The sequence below is a fragment of the Salvelinus fontinalis genome, chromosome 6, assembly GCF_029448725.1.
Source record: "Salvelinus fontinalis isolate EN_2023a chromosome 6, ASM2944872v1, whole genome shotgun sequence".
NCBI lineage: Eukaryota > Metazoa > Chordata > Actinopteri > Salmoniformes > Salmonidae > Salvelinus > Salvelinus fontinalis.
Window position 1 is genome coordinate 53377500 of NC_074670.1, and position 22640 is coordinate 53400139.

A 22640-nucleotide genomic window follows, 5' to 3' on the forward strand; every position below is an offset into this window, starting at 1 on the left:
TCTGCTCTAATCCGAACCCCTTTCTGACCGGTTAGTTCTGCCAAAAATCATTTAGCACCACAGCCAAGGTGTAACATGTTGAAATGTTGAACACAGCCTCTGTCAGCGCCAGGGGTCTAATTTCCAATTAAGGGCATGGCTCAAGGTATACATGTTTGTCTGTTTCATTCGTTCCGGGGATCCTATTACTATGTGCAGGTTGGCGTGCCTTGGGATGATGGGTGTGGCGATAATGGATTGTCAGTATGTTCATGGCAAGGTTGCCCATAACCACGGGTACCTGTTCCCCTTATCCCATGGCATGCCTTCCTGGGTATGTATTTTGTGTGTTGGCCAGAAATACTATGAATATTGATTGAAATGTAATACATTGATAGACGATTGAAAACCTATGTACTGATGGAACTCGGGATGATGTAACCCTGTTGTGCTTGTCAGCAGTGGTTGCACGGAGCGCTAGACGCTGAAGGTGGTGTCCGTGAGAAGCCTTCATTGAGTTGCTTGAATAATTGAAATTGTGAATGAACAGTACATGTTTGTATGTCCCTGGCATACTCCACTCCCTGATGCAAAGAACCTGTGTATTTTAGATTAGTCTGAGGACGTCACCTCGTGTATAAAGAAGATGGCGTAGTATGGCTACATGATTCATATTTTAGGTGTTAAATCCCCGACCTGAAACATGGATTTTAATCAGTGATTTCTTAAGTGCAGCTCTTAATCATTGAAAGCTCGTTCTCTTTTGTTGCCACCAGTGTGAGAATGACGTGTCGGGTGGCCGTTGTGTTGGACTGAAATAGAACAACAGTCTGAATACACCGTAGTCAAGCTCGAAAGAACAGCCACAGTTCATTATCTGCATGTTCCCAAACAACAGGCCAAACATATGACATGTATGTGTGTTGATAGGTTTGGTTTCTGAGCTTTCTATATTATTAATCATTAGGTATATTATTAATCATTAGGTGTATTATTAATCATTAGGTGTATTATTAATCATTAGGTGTATTATTAATCATTAGGTATAATAGAGACATGAGGGGTGCCATAAGTAAGCTTGGGAGGGGCTGAGTGCAGGGAAAACCTATCACATGTAGCAGTACTGATAAGGGGAGGAACCATTTATGGCCCATATCACTCAGCTCCCTGACTAGCAATAACGATGCAATGTTCGGCGGTAAGGAGGAGACTCCACCCATAGTGGGGTATGTATACTACCATGGGTGAAACCATGTTTTTGTCTAATGCAGCTGTATTGACCCTCTGGGAAGAATAAACTTGGTTTAAGCTTTCATGGTGTCCGTTGAGTTTTTACTCTGAAAATTAGAACCTAACAGTGTGATCTATCTGTAGAAAGACCACATTGTGGATGTAGCACAGCACATTTTTATTCTACAGTCAGCCAATGTTTCCCCCAGGTCCTTTTCGCTACTGGATCATTCCTATCTCCCCCTACCCCCAAACACACACGCACGTATAGGGTGGGTATTGTGTTTGATCGCCCTCCAGTGGACTGAAATAGAACAACAGTCTCAATACACTAAAGTCAAGCTCTAAAGAACAGCCAGACAGTTCATTATCCATCACAATGGATTATGACAACCTACCCCTAAGGTTATACACACACACACACACACACACACACACACACACACACACACACACACACACACACACACACACACACACACACACACACACACACACACACACACACAGCTTTCATTATATTGCTATTGGAGTCAGTTAGTACATGAGTAGAATACCTTTTCACATGTATATACTCTTTTATTAAAACGTCAAATACGCTGTCATCTTACTATGTATACTTTATAGAATAATACTATGAAATTGTCATTTAATGTTCACACTGTCCATTTGTAAGGATAAGAATGTTATATTTAAGGTACTTTTCAATTAGTTTTTCCATGTGGCTTACTTTAAAGTCCACTGGCATGTGCTCTCTTCAAACCCAAAACATTATCCACGGTAACATAAATGACAAAACAGTGAACAATGGTATAGTGTTAGTGCATTAGTGAGGATGATGCTGTTTCTCACAGCTTTTCTAACCTTGTTCTTCTTTCTTGTATTTGGTTTTCAGTGTTCTCTGACATTTCTCAGACAGTTCATAACAATTCTTAACAGTTCTCTCATACCTCCGGGTCTGGGCTAACAATAATAAGAGGTTCACGGTTTCTCCCGTTGATGATTGGCCAGGGGTTGAAGTAGGGGTACACCGGCTCTGTGAATGTGGTGTCGGAGAATGTGAACAGGTGACTCATATCCCCTGCGTCGTAAAACGCCACAACACCCCTCCTGTAGTCCAGGTACACCCCTACCCTCCTGGGGGGGCGAGGGGGGTGCAACAGGCTCTCCTCGTGGTTGGTGCAGGCCTCGTACTCACTCCCGTCCCGCCCGTCTCTCATCACCAGGGTCCAGAAGCCATCGTCCGGACACAGGCTGATCTCGTCCTTCCTGTTGACCGAAGCAGCCGCCACCCCCAGCCCCCAGGCTGTCTTGGTGCCCACCTCAACCACCCAGTAGTGTTGCCCTGAGGTGAAGGCCTGGCTGCCCAGGACGATGTTGTAGCGGGTGAAGCGCTCAGGGTTGTTGGGCAGGTTGGGCTGGATGTCCCCCACACTGACCTGGGTGCAGCACGGGGACACCCACAGCCTGGGGTAAGCTGTGTCTGGATCCAGAGTCACTGCTGTCACACCTAGGGAGAGACAGAGGCATTCAAATATTAACAAGAGTTATTGGGTGTGAGGTCGAGTGTTAATTGTGGTGTATGCGGCCAGCTCATAGGTGTGGTTGGATACTGTTAGGTGCAGTCAGGTTTGATAGAATGCAATCAGGTGGACCCTGTGGTGAAATGAAGTCACATATGTGAGAGCTGTGGACTAATGGATTCAGGTATGGTCTTCAATGTGGTCAGGTTTGGGTAAGGTGTGTGTTGTCTACCGCTTTATGGCTGTGGTTGTACCTGGCTGAAGCACAGAGTTCATCCTCCTCCAGGTGCGGTATTGCAGTGGTCCCAGGAACTCCCCCTCCTGCAGATCCACAGGCACCTCCGGGGGCTGCTCAAACACACTCTCTGTCCTGAGAGATGGAGAGAGATAGAGAGAAAGAAAGGGAGAGACAGAGTTTCATTTACCTAGAAAGGCCTGTTTCTGAGTCTTTATCTAATTTACAAAGTACCCTTATAGAACAAATAAAGATGAATGAAACACTGTGGAACATCGGGTTACCTTTTTTTTCTTTTTTAGAGTTAATTCAATCATGTGGAGTCATGTGGATGTTGCAGAGCTCTATGAGCTGTAGCATCAAATAACAACCATGGATTTAATGACTTACCCTCCAATAAAATCTTTGATTCCCTGTAAGAAACAAAAACAGAGATATGAGGCCATGCTGAGACACGCACACACTCTTCTTCTCCTACTCAGAAACCTTCTACCCTCCTCTTTCCCTTTCCCACTGTCCCTCTAGTTCTTTTTCCACCACCACCCTTATTAACCCCTTTCCATCTGTCCTCTAAAATCCAGATTTCCTCCCATCTCCTTTCCTCTTCCTTTCTCTCCTCTCACCCTGAGTTGTGCCGGGTTCTCCTCCTCTCGGAGTTTGACGTGAAGCTGGTCGGCGGTTTGCTCTAATTGGCTGATTTGCTCTGAGTTGTGTTTGCGGGCCTCCTCCAATTGGTTGAGCCTCTTTTCCTTCTCCCTCTGCAGTCGCTCCTTCACTCTCTCCTCCTCCTGGAGAAGGAACTCCCTCAGACGTCCAAACTCTGCACTCACCTGCACCTCCATGTCCCCAGCTCGCTCCTGATGTGGGTAGAAACAGAGAAAAATATTAGTGTTACAGACTGGGTATGGAATACATCTAAGAGACTTTGTTATTTTTTAAAAATGTATTTCACCTTTATTTAACCAGGTAGGTCAGTTGAGAACAAGTTCTCATTTACTACTGCGACCTGGCCAAGATAAAGCAAAGCAGTGCGACACAAACAACACAGAATTACACATGGGATAAACAAACGTACAGTCAATAACACAACAGAAAAGTCTATATGCAGTGTGTGCAAATGTAATAAGATTAGGGAGGTAAGGCAAAAAATAAGCCATAGTGGCGAAATAATTACAATATAGCAATTAAAGACTGGTGTGATAGATGTGCAGAAGATGAATGTGCAAGTAGAGATACTCGGGTGCAAAGGAGCAAAAAATAAATAACAGTATGGGAATGAGGTAGTTGGGTGGGCTATTTACAGATGCAATGATCGGTAAGCTGCTCTGACAGCTGATGCTTAAAGTTAGTGAGGGAGATATAAGACTCCAGCTTCAGTGATTTTTGCAATTCGTTCCAGTCATTGGCAGCAGAGAACTGGAAAGAAAGGCGGCCAAAGAGGAGTTGGCTTTGGGATGACCAGTGAAATATACCTGCTGGAGCTCGGGCTACGGGTGGGTGCTGCTATGGTGACCAGTGAGCTGAGATAAGGCGGGGCTTTACCTAGCAAAGACTTAGATGACCTGGAGCCAGTGGGTTTGGCGACGAATATGAAGTGAGGGCCAGCTAACGAGAGCATACAGGTCGCAGTGGTGGGTAGTATATGGGGCTTTGGTGACAAAACAGATGGCACTGTGATAGCAAACTGGATGTAGTCTGAGTAGAGTGTTGGAGACTATTTTGTAAATGACATCGCCGAAGTCAAGAGTTTACAGTCTAACCAGACACCTAGGTATTTGCAGTTGTCCACATATTCTAAGTCAGAACCGTCCAGAGTAGTGATGCTAGATGGGCGGGCGGGTGCGGGCAGCGATAGGTTGAAGCATGCATTTAGTTTTACTTGCATTTAAGAGCAGTTGGAGGCCACAGAAGGAGTGTTGTATGGCACTGAAGCTCGTCTGAAGGTTTGTTAACACAGTGTCCAAAGAAGGGCCAGAAGTATACAGAATGGTGTTGTCTGCGTAGAGGTGGATCAGAGAATCACCAGCAGCAAGAGTGACATCATTGATGTATACAGAGAAAAGAGTCGGCCCAAGAATTGAACCCTCTGGCACCCCCATAGAGACTGCCAGAGGTCTGGACAACAGGCCCCCCGATTTGACACACTGAACTCTATCTGAGAAGTAGTTAGTGAACCAGGCGAGGCAGTCATTTGAGAAACCAAGGCTGTTGAGTTTTGACAGAGTCAAAAGCCTTGGCCAGGTCGATGAAGACGGCTACATAGTATTGTCTTTTATTGATGGCGGTTATGATATTATGTAGGACCTTGAGCGTGGCTGAGGTGCACCCATGACGAGCTCGGAAACCAGATTGCATAGCGGAGAAGGTACGGTGGGATTCGAAATGGTCGGTGATCTGTTTGTTAACTTGGCTTTCGAAGACTTTAGAAAGGCAGGGTGGGTTAGATATAGGTCTGTAGCAGTTTGGGTCTAGAGTGTCTCCCCCTTTGAAGAGGGGGATGACTGCAGCAGCTTTCCAATCTTTAGGGATCTCAGACAATACAAAAGAGAGGTTGAACAGGCTATTATTATTAGGGGTTGCAACAATTGCGGCAGATAATTTTAGAAAGAGAGGCTCCAGATTGTCTAACCCAGCTGATTTGTAGGGGTCCAGATTGCAGCTCTTTCAGAACATCAGCTATCTGGATTTGGATGAAGGAGAAATGGTGGAGGCTTGGGCAAGTTGCTGTGGGGGGTGCAGAGCTGTTGACAGGGGTAGTTGTAGCCAGGTGGAAAGCATGGCCAGCCTTAGAAAAATGCTAATTGAAATTCTCAATTATAGTGGATTTATCAGTGGTGACAGTGTTTCCTAGCCTCAGTGCAGTGGTCAGCTGGGAGGAGGTGCTCTTATTCTCCATGGACTTTACAGTGTCCCAGAACTTTTTGGAGTTTGTGCTACAGGATGAACATTTCTGTTTGAAAAAGCTAGCCTCTGCTTTCCTAAATGCCTGTGTATATTGTTTCCTAACTTCCCTGAAAAGTTGCATATCGTGGGGGCTATTCGATGCTAATGCAGTACGCCATAGGATGTTTTTGTGCTGGTCAAGGGCAGTCAGGTCTGGAGTGAACCAAGGGCTATATCTATTTTTAGTTCAACATTTTTGGAATGGGGCATGCTTATTTAAGATGGTGAGGAAAGCACTTTTAAAGAATAACCAGGCATCCTCTACTGACGGAATGAGGTCAATATCCTTCCAAGATACCCGGGTCAGGTCGATTAGAAAGGCCTGCTCGCTGAAGTGTTTTAGGGAGCGTTTGACAGTGATGACGGACGCAGACAATGAGGCAGTGATCGCTGAGATCCTGGTTGAAGACAGCAGAGGTGTATTTAGAGGGATATCTATGAGGGTGCCCGTGTTTACGGATTTAGGGTTGTACCTGGTAGGTTCAATGATCATTTGTGGGAGATTGAGGGCATCTAGCTTAAATTGTAGGATGGCCCTAACAGTACAAACTCTGAAGATAAATGGGGGGCAATTCATTCACATATGGTGTCCAGGGCACAGCTGGGGGCTGAGGGGGGTCTATAACAAGCGGCAACAGTTAGAGACTTATTCCTGGAAAGGTGGATTTTTAGAAGTAGAGGCTCTAACTGTTTGGGCCCAGACCTGGATAGCATGACAGATCTCTGCAGTAGATTACAACTTCCATCCCCTTTGGAAGTTCTATCTTGCCGGAAAATTTTGTAGTTGGGGATGGAAATTTCCGAATGTTTGGTGGCCTTCCTATGCCAGGATTCAGACACGGCTAGGACATCAGGGTTGGCGGAGTGTGCTAAAGCAGTGAATAAAACAAACTTAGGGAGCGGGCTTTTGACGTTAACATGCACGAAACATTACATTTACATTTACATTTAAGTCATTTAGCAGACGCTCTTATCCAGAGCGACTTACAAATTGGTGCATTCACCTTATGATATCCAGTGGAACAACCACTTTACAATAGTGCATCTAAATCACCAAGGCTTTTACGGTTACCAAGGCTTTTACGGTTACAGAAGTCAACAAATGATAGCGTCTGGGGAATAGGGGTGGAACTGGGGGCTACAGGGCCTGGGTTAACATCTACATCACCAGAGGAACAGAGGAGGAGTAGGATAAGGGTACAGCTAAAGGCTATAAGAATTGGTCGTCTAGTGCGTTGGGGACAGAGATTAAAAGGAGCAGATTATTGGGCGTGGTAGAATATATTCAAGGCATAATATACAGACAAGGGTATGGTAGGATGTGAGTACAGTGGAGATAAACCTAGGAGTTGAGTGACGATGAGAGAGGTTTCATCTCTGGAGGCACCAGTTAAGCCAGGTGAGGTCTCCATATGTATGTTGGGTGGGACAAAGTAGCTATCTTAGGCATTTTGAGTGGGACTGAGGGCTCTAAAGTGAAATAAAACAGTAAGAACTAGCCAAGACAGCAGTAGACAAGGCATATTGACATTAGGGAGAGGCATAAAGCAATCACAGGTGTTTATCAGGAGAGCTCAGACAACAACAGGTAAATGGCGATGAATGGGCAGAGCGGGTCTGTTAGGTACATACAGGACCTGAGTTCGAGGTGGGGCCGACAGGTAAACAAAATGAAGTACCGTGTTATTGAAACAGTCCAGGGGGCATCAGCAGTGTAGCCGAGTGATCATACGGTTAATAGAGCAGCAATGGGTGAGTCAGGGTGCCGTTCGGTAGTCACTACTACACTAGGCGAGCAGGGGACACAGCGTTCAGGAAAACTAGCGGGTCGGGGATAGTAGATGGTTCTTCGGTGACATTGTAACAGAATAGCCTGTTGAGACCACATCGGGCGATCACGTTGGCAGTCCAGTCATGATGGATTGGCGGGGCTCTGTTTCGACAATAAAGGGTCCAGGCCAATTGGCAAAGGAGGTATTGTAGCCCTAGAATTAGCTGGTATATGGGCCTAGCTCGAGGATAGCTGGTGCTTGCTTCGGGACAGGGGCGTTAGCTAACAGTAGCCACTCGTTTGCAGCTAGCTAGCTGCGATGATCCGGTGTAATGATCCAAAGCGTCAGAAATCCGGTGATATGGTAGAGAGAAGCAGTCCGATATGCTCTGGGTTGAAATTGCGCTGTGCATACTGGCAGGAGTTGTCCAAGGTAAGGCTGGCTGATGACAGGAAAAAGGAGAAGACCGCTAGCCGTGGCTAACAAAGACTAGTAGCTAGTTAGCTGGCTAGCTCCTGATGGAAGTTCCAGTTATGTGGAATAAAAATAGCAGATCCATACCACATTGGGTGAGGCGGGTTGCAGGAAAGTATATTTAGTTCGTAGATAGAAAGTGAGATTAAGATATATACAAAAAAGACCTGCTATTTACACGGGATAAGACATGGGATAAGACAAAGACAGATACACACATCCTACTGCAACGCCATCTTGGATTAGCCCATTGAGCTTTAGTCATGATGTTAGAGCTAAAACAAGTTTTTATTTTTTTTATTTTATTCAACCTTTAATGATACAAGTACGTCCATTAATAACCAATCCCTATTTACAATGACGTGCTTTCCAGAGGCGGAGACAGCAATGATATAGAACAATACACAACAAAGACAACATGAAGCACAAAACAGACACACATCGCAACATTTCAATAACTGATCATGTAAGGAAGACAGAAACGCAGTGTTCCATTAAAATCTCAGTCAGTTTACTGAACATAATCAAAAGAAAAGGTCATCTTGGAAATGATGCAGACAATTACATTGGAAGCAACATTCTTTCCGCAATATTAAGCTGATCCACCCCTGAGAAAAAAAAGAAAAAAAAGAGAGAAGAAAAAAGAAAAGGTCATACATCACAGGAACAGCTAACCACCTCTGCTACAAGCGCACACACACACACACACACACACACACACACACACACACACACACACACACACACACACACACACACACACACACACACACACACACACACACACACACACACACACACACAGAGAGAGAGAGAGAGAGTAAGAGGGAAGTGAAAGATTGAGTGATTGGCAGAGAGTAAGTTTGTCAGCATGTGACAGACAAACAGACACACAGGGCACTCCTCCTTAATGGGGCCCACATGACTGTGCTCTGTTCATCTTAAAGGCAGAACTCTACCTCCCCCCTGACATTCTGCACATTCCATATCTGCCTCAGACACACGTACAACGCTCTTATAGACTTTACCTTGTGAGGTGAAGCCTGTGTTAGAACACAAAGGGGGAGTCCCGGGCCCATTCTAAATTCTAGCATTGACCTTATCACTGCTAAGTGCTAACTAAGGCCAGTATCTTACGTCACTCTCATGGTGTGTGCTTACACTAGGTGTGTGAGAATATGTGTGTGTGTGTCTGCAATGTTTCTGAGAGGAAGAATGGGTGAACACTAATCCCATAATCTGTATCATAATCTCAGAGTACCATTGTGCATTAGACATTCCCAACTAGAGGTCGACCGATTCATCGGAATGGCCGATTTAATTAGGGCCGATTTCAAGTTTTCATAACAATCGGAAATCGGTATTTTTGGACACCGATTTGGCTGAATTATTACTTTTTATAATTCTTTTACACCTTTATTTAACGAGGCAAGTCAGTTAAGAACACATTCTTATTTTCAATGACGGCCTAGGAACGGTGGGTTAACTGCCTTGTTCAGGGGTAGAACGACAGATTCTTACCTTGTCAGCTCGGGGATTCGTTTTTGCAACCTTCCGGTTACTAGTCCAACGCTCTAACCACCTGCCTTACATTGCACTTCAAGAGGAGCCTGCGTGGCAGGCTGACTACCTGTTACGCGAGGGCAGCAAAAAGCCAAGGTAAGTTGCTAGCTAGCATTAAACTTTTAAAAAACAATCAATCTTCACATAATCAATAGTTAACTACACATGGTTGATGATATTACTAGTTTATCTAGCGTGTCCTGCATTGCATATAATCGATGCGGTGCCTGTTAATTTCTCATCGAATCACAGCCTACTTCGCCAAACGGGTGATGATTTAGCACTGTCGTTGCACCAAACCTAACCATAAACATCAATGCCTTTCTTTAAAATCAATACACAAGTATATATTTTAGTCCTGCATATTTAGTTAATATTGCCTGCTAACATGAATTTCTTATAATTAGGGAAATTGTGTCACTTCTCTTGCGTTCCGTGCAAGCAGTCAGGGTATATGCAGCAGTTTGGGCCGCCTGGCTCGTTGCGAACTGTGTGAATTCCATTTATTCCTAACAAAGACCGTACTTAATTTGCCAGAATTGTACATAATTATGACATAACATTTAAGGTTGTACAATGTAACAGCAATATTTAGACTTTGGGATGCCACCCGTTAGATATAATACGGAACAGTTCTGTATTTCACTGAACGAATAAACGTTTTGTTTTCGAAATGATAGTTTCTGGATTCGACCATATTAATGACCAAAGGCGAGTATTTCTGTGTGTTATTATGTTTTATTTAAGTCTATGATTTGATATTTAATAGAGCAGTCTGACTGAGCGATGGTAGGCAGCAGCAGGCTCGTAAGCATTCATTCAAACAGCACTTTTGTGCATTTGCAAGCAGCTCTTCGCAATGCTTCAAGCATTGAGCTGTTTATGACTTCAAGCCTATCAACTCCCGAGGTTAGGCTAGTGTAACCGATGTGAAATGGCTAGCTAGTTAGCAGGCTAATAACGTTTCAATCGGTGACGTCACTCGCTCTGAGACTTGGAGTAGTTGTTCCCCTTGCTCTGCAAGAGCCGTGGCTTTTGTGGAGCGATGGGTAACGATGCTTCGAGGGTGGCTGTTGTCGATGTGTTCCTGGTTCGAGCCCAGGTAGGGGCGAGGAGAGGGACGGAAGCTATACTGTTACACTGGCAATACTAAAGTGCCTATAAGAACATCCAATAGTCAAAGGTATATGAAATACAAATGGTATAGAGAGAAATAGTCCTTTAATTCCTATAATAACTATAACCTAAAACTTATTACCTGGGAATATTAAAGACTCGTGTTAAAGGGAACCACCAGCTTTCATATGTTCTCATGTTCTGAGCAAGGAACAGTATACCTTGATGAGCATGATCTTGTTGTTGGTCTGGACCTGATGGAGAGAAGCCTGTCCTGTCTGGAGTTGTACTCTCTCCAGGGCTATGGACAGCTTGTCCTGCAGAAGAGGAAGAAGGGAAACAGGTCATACACACACACACACACACACACACACACACACACACACACACACACACACACACACACACACACACACACACACACACACACACACACACACACACAGTGAAGTTAAGAGAATAAAACTCATAAAACAGAGTGTGTTTCCGTTATACAGAGATTGAATTAGGCCTAACTCTCTTGTCAATAATTAGATGTACTGTTTTGGATCCTCTGTAGTCTCTCTGACAACAAGCTTAATGTAACTCATATGATCCAAGAGCATTTACAACTAACTGGACCCATTTCAACAAGTTACCCAAATGAACCCAAAGAAAGTTAGAATTTAGACGGGTAATATTTATAGAAACAGTGTGGTGACAGGTATGGCACCAAACATCCACGGCAAATAAAAACGGTTTAATATGTCTGGGTGTCACGCCCTGACCTTAGAGATCATTTTAATTCTCTATTTGGTTAGGTCAGGGTGTGACTAAGGTGGGCAATCTATGTTTTCTATTTCTTTGTTGGCCGGGTATGGTTCCCAATCAGAGGCAGCTGTCTATCGTTGTCTTTGATTGGGGATCATACTTAGGCAGCCTTTTTTCCACCTTAGTTTGTGGGATCTTGTTTTTGTATAGTTGCTGTGTTAGCACTCCAACACTTTACGTGTCGTTTATCTTTCTTGTTTTTTGGTGTTCATTTAATAAATTGATGATGTACGCCTACCACGCTGCACCTTGGTCCGATCATTCCATCAACGAACGTGACACTGGGAACTAAGCCCTGACACCGGCATGCTGAATTCCTCTCGAAGTATAAACTCACACTGACCCGAGTGGCTGATTTAAAGGTCCTGAACAGTTATCCTGAAAAGTAATTTTTCTCTCATGGCCAATTACCAGGAAATTTGAAAAGACAAGATGAGTGGGCGGAGATCTTATATTCATAAGGTCGCCTTGACTGACAGCTCTTTGAAATACCTATGTCAAGCAACTTGGATGCAGTGAGCAGTTTTGCAGTAAAATCATCTCAAGCAAATTTGGTGATACACAAAGCAACTCAAACAACACTAAAATTGCAGCAATTATATATATACAGTACCAGTCAAAAAATGTGAAAAGCTGTCATCAAGGCAAAGGATGGCTACTTTGAAGAATCTCAAATATAAAATATATTTTGATTTGTTTAACACTTTTTTGGTTACTACATGATTCCATATGTGTTATTTCATAGTGTTGATGTCTTCACTATTATTCTACAATGTAGAAAAAAGTTTTGTTTTTTAAAATCCCTTGAATGAGTAGGTGTGTCCAAACTTTTGACTGGTACTGTATATATATATATATATATATATATATATATATATATATATATATATATATATATATATATATATATATATATATATATATATTTTTTTTTTTATACATCTCCCATTTGGCATCTCTTGTGATGCGGTTCACAGCAGCACTGACGGATGTGTTGAATATGACAACTGCGTCAAAGTTTTGAATGAGCCTCCCCCTTTTGCTCCATGCTGGCGCAAGACCTCGCTAGCAAGTAACTACCTAACACCAGAAAGACGAAAGGGGAAACATATAAGTATCTTTGCCATAGATGAATAGGGTAAACTTTCAATTATATTTGCTGACACCCTACAGTCACATTTTGGCACCAGTAGAGTAGCTATCTAGCTATATAAACCACGCTCCTCTGCAAACATGCTTTCTCCAATGTTGGTTACAAGGCAGTGTTTATTTAAATTAGGTAAAATAATATCATGTTACCATTGGTGTATTATAATGAGAGTTAAGGTGATGTCACCTTGTCCCCTTCATAATGAATCCAAGTGTTTGACATGGGGAGGGGACCAGTAACTTCATGATCAAACTTGATCAATGTAGAAGCAATAGTAATTTTTAATACTTTGATCATCATAGTTTGATATGGTTTCATTATCATCCAATTTCATGAAAAACATGACCTTTAAAATAACTGTCATGTCAGGTAACCACGTGAGAGACCCAATTGTCTTTAAAAAAAATGTTTTAAATAACACTCTTTGCTTGGGTCCAAACTTGTTTAAAAAAATATCTGATTTAATATAGTAACTTTGTCAACTTTGCAGTTTCAGATTTATGGGCAGGTTTTAGCATACCTGATGCATTCCAATGCGCCAGGTCCCTGTGACAGTGATGTATTATTAACCCATTTGTATTTCTATAGCAAAACATCTATGTAGGTAGATATATAAATCCCAAATATTGTTCCAACGTGTTACCTTGTAGTTCTCGAACGCCTCGTTGATGGGGATGACGTTGTGCGTCTTGTGGCCTCGTGACATTCCGCACACCAGGCAGATCGCGAGCTGATCATCTTCACAGTATAGCTTCAGCTTCTCCTCGTGCTCCTCGCAAAGGTCTGGCTCTTGGCGCTGAGAAGAACGGGTGAAACTGAAACCGGAGCTGGGCATACTGGCCCCCCGTTGTCGTTCTTCTGTATCCTCCTGCGCGTGCTCCGTGTCCCCGGGTTTCAAATCCATAGATCGGGCTCTCCTCAAGCTGTCCACGACGTTACACAGAAGCGAGTTAGGACGCAGCTTCTGAGGGCATGTCTTCCGGCACTGCGGGCAAGTCGGGTGCTCGTCGGACTTGGCCTCCCAGCACTGCGTAATGCACACACGGCAGAAGTGGTGTCCGCACTCGAGGATCACCGGCTCACGGAAGAGGTCGAGGCATACTGGACAGCTGAGCTCGCTATGTAACTCCTCAAGCGCGCTGGCATCAGTAGCCATTCCGAGCCGTCTGCTCGCTGAAGGGGCAGGGGGTTGAACTCAGAAAGTAGTTGGTTGATGCAGTGGAAAAGTTCACTCTTCCGTTTTTGAGAGGGCGTGGTCTGTCTGACCTGACAGTGTCTGAGCTCCTCTGTTTCACGGAAGAGAGTGAAGACATGCGTATACAAGTCCACAGATCCCGCTGTTAGCCGCGTACCGAACCAGGTGTCTCTCTGGCCCAGTTTCATGTAGGCTCCTAGCTCCTACTTCTATTAATCCCTCAAGCGTTCATGAATCTAAAAGGGACTGGATAGTTGAAATGGAGCATCTGGGCTGTAGGAGTTGCCTAAATGTAGTGTAACTGTAATGTAAGTGTGTCCAGGGGTGAAAGTAGATATCATTTATTACGGGTATGGGACACCCAAGTGCGCGCACACATTTGTGTTATAGCCTAGGAGTGTAATCATATAGAATAACATATAGAATCCCTATTAATTTAATGAATGATCTCTGAGCCTAGTAGCCTAGGCTAAAAAGTTGTGTCATATCACCGTTAACATGCAATTCCTTTTAACATTGGCGGCTCGTGGGTTTCAAGTTTAGGGAAGCTCATTTTCACCATAAAAGGACACCTTTATAATAAAGCATTCCATGCATCCTCGCATATGCAGACTTATGTAAGATAGCTTACTATGCCTAATGTGATGATTAGATGGGATAGTCATACTTTAGGCTAATATAAGTCAAACACTCAAAAAAGACTGTTCAATGCGGGGCGTAGAGTAGACCTAGGCTATAGCCTATCAGATATATTTATTGTTGGCCTTTTATCTACACATTCCATGTAACATTTTACATGAATGGAGACATTAGCAGAATATTTTTTAATAGCCAACTACAAACATTATAACATTATACGGTAGCCTACTCTGCCGACACTGCGAAATACAATATAACATACAAAAACAAGCTAAAGTGTCACTGAACCAACGATGAAGACAGTGAATATGTACACTCACTGGGGATATGTCCGATGTTCTCCACGGGTGCCAATAAGATAGGCTACTCTTTTTACAGCAAGAGTAATTTACTTTCCAAACGGTTTTTCCGCAATTGTATTCTTAAATATTGCGATATGCCTGGCTGTGTCTCTTTGCTTTTGACTGACAGTCACAGCTCAACAAACTGCTATTTGGTATTTGCCTCCCGCGCTGCCCAAATTGCGAGCCCTTCCGTCTGAATGCTATGCGATTTAAAACATTCCACAGCTTTATTTATTTATTAAAGAAGATAATGATCCTCTGTGGCCAAATCATGCTTTCTGGTATAGTAGCCTATTTTAAATGATTTTGTTTTGTGTATAGACAGGAGAAGCTAATTAGGCTATATCATTTTGGCAGTTTTAATTCAATTGACTATAGGGATATCTTGTCCTAGCCTTATGGACGCGCTGCCTATGCCAATGTGGCAAAAACACAACCAGTCATGTTAATATCTGATTGTTAAACAATCACCTGTAGACTACCCGCGCACATTCGTCCACTTACAAAATAACAATGCACTGTGCAACTGCAATTTCATGAATGGAGAGATAAATGTGTTACAAAACACCTACGTGTATTGTAATGAGATCTGTGATTGTTAGGCCTACACGTAGCCTGAATCGCGTCCACTGTTGAAGAAAATACAATAATGATTAATGGCTTGTATGTATTTTTTTCGGGATTTTGTGGTAATTGTAATAGGCTCACGTTTTACCATTACGGTGTACCCCCAATATTTATTTTGGCAGTAGGCTGGTAGACTGTAGTAGCTTACTTTCACCCCGGAGTGTGTCAGAGGAGTCTGTGACTAGGCTTTAAACCAGGTGTTGTCCTGAGGGTTCGAAACGTTCCAGAACACTGCCTTGAAAAGCTGAGGCTGGTGAATGAGTCAGCACTCTGATTAAAGGCTTTTTGGGGAAGGAGAAGGGAAACTGATTACGCATAAACACACTTGAACCTTAACCTATATCCATCAGTAGGATGTCAGCAGCTTTCCATTCCACCAAGGGGGAACGGGAAATACCTATGGATCTTCAAATGAAACCTGCTCTCTGTCACATTTTGGGTGCCAGTAACTCTAGTTTCACTCAGTCAGCTCAGTTTCAGTGACCTGTGTGTAGATGTAATGCAGAGGCTCTTTCAATTTCTGTTCCTATGATAACCTCTATCATGTAGTGACCATGTGTGTCCCAGAAGGGCTGTATATTTCTCAGAAGAGACTGTGGTCAGCACGGGGAAGTTCAGTTGCATCTCAAGGAAACAGAAGGGGAGGAGAGGTGTCAGATGAAAGTGTCACCCTCTAAGTTTCTACTCACTGGGTATAAAAGACCTTCGAAGCTAGGTTGATAGAAGACCACTCTCCATCGATTACACAGGTGCCTCAACAGACAGTGAACAGAAGAATAGGGCTCTCTGTAGAGAATTGAACTGAACTGAGTTGGGCAGGAGTGGACTGAGCTAAACTACATTGGACGACAGTCAGTGACTAGTTTCGGCTGATAGATACACAGGCTTTTCTCTATAACACACACGATCCAGTGCTCAGCAGGAGGATGCCTGTCTCGTGTAGGGAGGCTCTGCTCATGCTTCTAGCCAGTCTTGGAGGTCAGGTCTGGGGGGAGGTGGGTGACTTCACCCCTTGCCTCCGTTTCTTCTACATGGAAACTCCCCCAAAAGGCATGGGGGGAGAGGGGTACCAGCCCATCTGCCAGCGCTACAGGAACCAGTACCACTTTGCCAGCCTGTACCAGCACCAGCGCCGTGCCACCCTCTACTCTGCCTACATACTTACCCCTGGAGGAGGCAAACGGCCTGGGAACAAGTGGATGTATGAACCACAGGTGAGGAGTATGTCTCTGTGTAACTGTGCATTAAATTCAGGGTCTATTCCATTTATTCTACTCAATTCAAGAAAAAATACTATTTATAGTGTGCATGTGTGTGTGTGTATAGGTGTGGATGTGGGCTTGTGTGAAACCAGGAGTTCTTAGAAAAGTGGTTAAGCAGTGTGACTCCTCTCAACCAAAGCAATTAAAACAAAGTAATAGTTATGTCATCTGGGAAATATTCTGTTTCTGTTTCCCTTTTTAAATTGTGATTTCCAGGAACAAAAAGATTGGATCATAATTGAAGCTTGGAAGCTCTGTTTATGTTTTTATTTTCTTGTACCCAACAGCTCAGAGTAAATACCAGTGGTAGAATTGGTTATTACAATGTAATAAGCACTGTAAAAAGATGGGGGGAAACATGTGTAAACATATACACTACCGTGTACACTACCGAGGCCCATTGTCAGCAACCATCACTCGTGTTCCAATGGCACGTTGTGTTAGCTAATCCAAGTTGATCATTTTAAAAGGCTAATTGATCATTAGAAAACCCTTTTGCAATTATGTTAGCACAGCTGAAAACTGTTGTTCTGATTAAAAAAGCAATAAAACTGGCCTTAGACTTGTTGAGTATCTGGAGCATCAGCATTTGTGGGTTCGATTACAGGTTCAAAATGGCCAGAAATAAAGACCTTTCTTCTGAAACTTGTCAGTCTATTCTTGTTCGGAGAAATGAAGACCATTCCATGCGAGAAATTGCCAAGAAACTGAAGATCTGTTACAACGCTGTGTACTACTCCCTTCCCAGAACAGCGCAAACTGGCTCTAACCAGAAAAGAAAGAGGAGTGGGAGGCCCCGGTGCACAACTGAGCAAGAGGACAAGTCCATTAGAGTGTCTAGTTTGATAAACAGACGCCTCACAAGACCTCAACTGGCAGCTTCATTAAATAGTACCCGCAAAACACCAGTCTCAACGTCAACAGTGAAGAGGCAATGCTGATCTTCTAGGCAGAGCTGCAAAGAAAAAGCCATATCTCAGACTGGCCAATAAAAATAAAAGATTAAGATGGGCAAAATAACACACACACTGGACAGAGGAGCTCTGCCTAGCAGGTAAGCATCCCGGAGTCGCCTCATCACTGTTGACATTGAGACTGGTGTTTTGTGGGTTGGATTCGCTTACACAACTTATCAACTTGGATTCGCTTACACAACGTGCCATTGGAACACAGGAGTGATGGTTGCTGGTAATGGGCCTCTGTACGCCTATGTAGATATTCCATTAAAAATCAGCCGTTTCCAGCTACAATAGTCATTTACAACATTAACAATGTCCACACTGTATTTCTGATCAATTTGATGTTATTTTAATGGACAAAAAATATGCTTTTCTTTCAAAAACAAGAACATTTCTATGTGACTCCAAACTTTTGAACGGTAGTGTAGGTTGAACTAACTTTCTCTCTGTGTCGGTTATAGTCTCAGTGTTTCCTCTCTCTCTCTGTGTTCTAAGTTGGCATTCTCCGGTGCCAGTCCAGAGATGCATAGTTTCCCGCGGCGTGGGCCCGTGGACCAGAATGTGGTGGAGAGCCAGGCGGTACTCCAGGACTACATCAACTCTTCCTACACCAAGGGTCACCTCAACCCCAGCCTGCACCACCAGGCCCCAGAGGACCGCCGGGCCACTTTCACCCTCACCAACGTGGTCCCTCAGCGGGCAGCCTCAAACTCTGGCCCCTGGGCTCAGCTGGAGGCTGAGGTGAGGGCCCGGATGGGTAACTACTGCATTGGGCCGGCGTATGTGATAACAGGGGCGTTGTCATACCTCTCTGAGCGCTGGATGGCCAACCGGGTAGCGGTGCCAGAGTACATGTGGTCTGCCTACTGCTGCCCCTCCTACAACTCTAGTCTCCCCGCCTCACAGAGACCCTACTTCCCATCATATGCTGCTGTGGGCCGGAACGACCCCCATAGTGGTGGAGAGATTGTGCCGGTGGACCCCCAGGCAAAGGCCTCGGTTCGGGGGTACGATGTGAGGCGGATGCCCCTGGACACCGTGGAGACTATTCTACAGCAGAGACTGGGCGTCCACATCAGCCTGTTTCACAATCAATGCCTGTGAGCAGGTGTGGTAGTTAGGTAATTGGCTGTTGAATGAGATGTCCCTGTTGAGTGAAAAATAGAATCTACAGTGGAACATAATATATTTGGTGATTTAAGATCTTTGAACTAGTTTGCAGACCAGTCATAACAGACACAGACACACACGCACAGACACGCGCACGCACACACGCACACACGCACGTATAGGGTGGGTATTGTGTTTGATCGCCCTCCAGTGGACTGAAATAGAACAACAGTCTCAATACACGAAAGTCAAGCTCTAAAGAACAGCCAGACAGTTCATTATCCATCACAATGGATTGTGACAACCTACCCCTAAGGTTATACACACACACACACACACACACACACACACACAGAGCTTTCATTATGTTGCTATTGGAGTCGGTTAGTACATGAGTAGAATACCTTTTCACATGTACAGTATATACTATTTTATTAAAACGTCAAATACGCTGTCATCTTACTATGTATACTTTATAGAATAATACTATGAAATTGTAATTTAATGTTCGCACTGTACATTTGAATGTTATATTTAAGGTACTTTTCAATTAGATACAATATACATAAATATATGATAACAATGGCATATTCCACACACTGCTAACAGATTTCTATCATTTGAACTTCCCAAACCCAAAACTGTGAACGGAATTGTCTCCAAATACAAACGAAACCTTGCTCACGTGTTGTGGAGCATTTGTGTGTCAAGGTCACTGATAAATGCTGATCACATGAATTTTGACATGAGCTTGAGAAAGGGGGTGGAAATCCTCCCATAGATATATCTGTTGTGAATCTGGTTGTGACTGGAAAAAAATGCCATTGTCAAGGCAGCACTTCCTAAGGTTGTCAGACCAGGACTGGCACACTCGCTCAACTGAGTAGCTCTGCAGGTGTAAGATAAGCTGAGTAAACACTAACCACTCAACTGGTTCTTCCTGATGTTATACATTTTAAATAATAATACAAAAACTACTACATACAAACAACAAATCAACAGTATATGAGACAAGGTCCTTTATGGGCATTCCCGATCTGGTTCTTTCTTTCTTTCTCTCTCTCTCTCTGTGTGTGTGTGTGTGTGTGTGTGTGTGTGTGTGCGTGTGTGCGCGTGCACGTGTTCCAGTTGGCTTTAAAGGAGACATACGTGTGCTGATAAAATAGCATGGGTCCTCTCATGCTAAATCAGCTTGGCAAGAAGCAGGTACATCTTACTGCAGAAAGAGCACTGGTCAATTCTCCTGGGCCATTAGACAACCCTGTGGGTGGCCAAACCCCTATGTGACTGGAATGTTTTCCCAATCAGAACAGAGATGCCCCAACCCAATCCAGACACCTGCCTCTCCTCTGGCCCAGCTCTTCAACCCCCCCCCCCCCCCCCCTCCTCTGCGTCCACATCAAGTCTGTGTCAGTTTCAGTGTCGCTCTGTCCAGATATGCTTTTCATGACTATGTATGTTGTCTGTTGATGTCAATGTCTGTAGCCATGTGAACACACTCCTCCTCCTTGATCTTACAGTCCATCCCAGAGTGTGTATGAGTGTGTTTCAGATTGTGTGTGTACAGAAGTAGGCACTAGTTCTGTAGGGAGAGAGAGGCTACATAAAGTTATTGTGTGTAATAGTGTTATTGGTCAGAGGAAGGCCCTAAAAATTGTCAAAGACTCCAGCCACACGAAGTCAGTCTGTTCTCTCTGCTACCACACGATAAGCGGTAGTCTACCGGAGTGCTAAGTCTTGGACCCAAAAAGCTCCTGAACAACTTCTGCCCCAAAGCCTTAAGACTGCTGAACAGTTCATTAAATGGCTACCCAGACTTTCTGCATTTGACCCCCTACCTACATGTACATAGTACTTCAATCAATCACATAACCAGATCTACATGTACATATTACCTCAATCAACCACACCAACTACCTCATACCCCAGTACACTGACTCTGTACCGGTACTCCTTGTATATAGCGTGTATATAGCCTCGTTATTGTTATTTTATTGTGTTACTATTTTATTTTTATCTATTTATAATTGTTCTTACTTTTAACTGCATTGTTGGGAAAAGTCTCGTGAGTAAGCATTTCATGGTAAAGTCTACACTTGTATTCAGCGCATTTGATTAATAAAATGTGATTTGATTTGGACAGGGGGGATAGCCAACTCCCTTCTCTCAGTAGCAAACAAGTACAGTATGAGAGACAGCTGACACATACTGAACGGTCTGAGGGGTGTTTTACACAGATCTTCTGGATTCACCTGCTCCTCTACATGATTCACAGCAGAGTCTTCAGCCGGTGTTGGCTTCTCATAGAGCTCAGCATCATCAACCTGAAACACAACAGTTAACACTGCATCACAACGTCTCTGGAACCTTATTCTGCGTCTGTAAAGGCTTTAATTCTGGTATCGGAACAGTCCTTGCCCCCCTGATGACCTCACCTCTCTGTTAATGATGACATGCCACGCTCCTTGTCTCTCATCCAGCTGGATGTTGCTAGGGGGCCACACGGGTCACATGACTTGACCCGGTTCTTTTTCCGGAGGTAAGAGAGGGCAGTCCATAACCTGTTCATTGTCACTAGGCTCCCTTGAAACCACTGAGCTACAGGAAGGGATGGAGGGAGATGAGAAGGGGAAAGTATCAATTTGACTAGATTTGTTAGAAGTTCATTAGGATGACTCCTGTCCAAACTGGTGCATGTGCATCCTTGAGTAGCCATGAAGCCCAATCTCACAATATCAATCTGAAATCGAGATGTATTGGATTCTGTAAAGCTGCAATGCAAGAAATGTACGTTTTGATTTAACAGCCTCTGTCATGAAAGTGACCCACTGGGCACAGACCGCATTTTTTGTCTAGTTTCGATTTACATTTGGAGTTGTCAACTAACGTTAATTCAATGTGAAGTCAACAAAAAATGTCACCATGTCATTGGATTTAGGTTAAAAGTTGGGTGAAAAAAAGGTGAAATTCCCTCACGTTGATGACTTTTTGCAAATCCAATCAGTTTTCCACATTGATTCTATATCATCACATTTCATATTTTTGTTGAAATGACATGGAAACAACGTTGATTGAGACAGTTTTTGCCCAGTGGGGAGCTGCAAGTTTCTCTGGTGGTGGTTACACTGTTACAACTACTTTGCTGGCATGATGTTTGGTTCAACTGTTCATTCCACTGCATCGCAAGTCCCGCAAGTCTCTTCCTCGCCTTCAGGGCTTCGTTTTCGGCCTTGACACGGCTGATCTCCATTTGAAACTCCCACACGCTTGACCAGGGGCGTCATGTACCTAGTCCCTGCCGCTGAAAAACATCCCCACAGCATGATGCTGTCACCACCATGCTTCACCGTAGGGATGGTTCCAGGTTTCATCCAGACGTGACGCTTGGCATTCAGGCCAAAGAGTTCAACCTTGGTTTCATCAGACCAGAGAATCTTGTTTCTTATGGTCTGAGAGTCCTTTAGGTGTCAATTTGCAAACTCCAAGTGGGCTGTCATCTGACCACTCTACCATAAAGGCCTGATTGGTGGAGTGCTGCAGAGATGGTTGTCCTTCTGGAAGTTTGTCTCATCTCCACAGAGGAACTCTGGAGCTCTGTCAGAGTGACCATCAGGTTCTTGGTGACCAAGGCCCTTCTCCCCCACAGTTTGGCCGGGCAGCCAGCTCTAGGAAGAGTCTTAGTGGTTCCAAACGTCTTAAGAATGATGGA

General features: G+C 43.9%; 2 protein-coding genes across 2 annotated transcripts; one reads left to right on the forward strand and one right to left on the reverse strand.

Moving 5' to 3' along the window:
* Window positions 1–1767: 1767 nt before the first annotated feature.
* On the reverse strand, window positions 1768–14034 carry LOC129858121 (zinc-binding protein A33-like). Its single transcript, XM_055927096.1, has 6 exons — window positions 13439–14034; window positions 11057–11152; window positions 3591–3824; window positions 3358–3380; window positions 2987–3102; window positions 1768–2719 (listed from the first exon to the last, which is right to left on the reverse strand). The coding sequence occupies exons 1-6, from the start codon at window positions 13949–13951 to the stop codon at window positions 2154–2156; spliced, it is 1548 nt and encodes a 515-aa protein (XP_055783071.1). The 5' UTR covers window positions 13952–14034; the 3' UTR covers window positions 1768–2153.
* Window positions 14035–15144: 1110 nt separating this feature from the next.
* LOC129858122 (endonuclease domain-containing 1 protein-like) lies at window positions 15145–20273 on the forward strand. Its single transcript, XM_055927097.1, has 2 exons — window positions 15145–16814; window positions 18317–20273. The coding sequence occupies exons 1-2, from the start codon at window positions 16527–16529 to the stop codon at window positions 18923–18925; spliced, it is 897 nt and encodes a 298-aa protein (XP_055783072.1). The 5' UTR covers window positions 15145–16526; the 3' UTR covers window positions 18926–20273.
* The last annotated feature ends 2367 nt before the right edge of the window (window positions 20274–22640 follow it).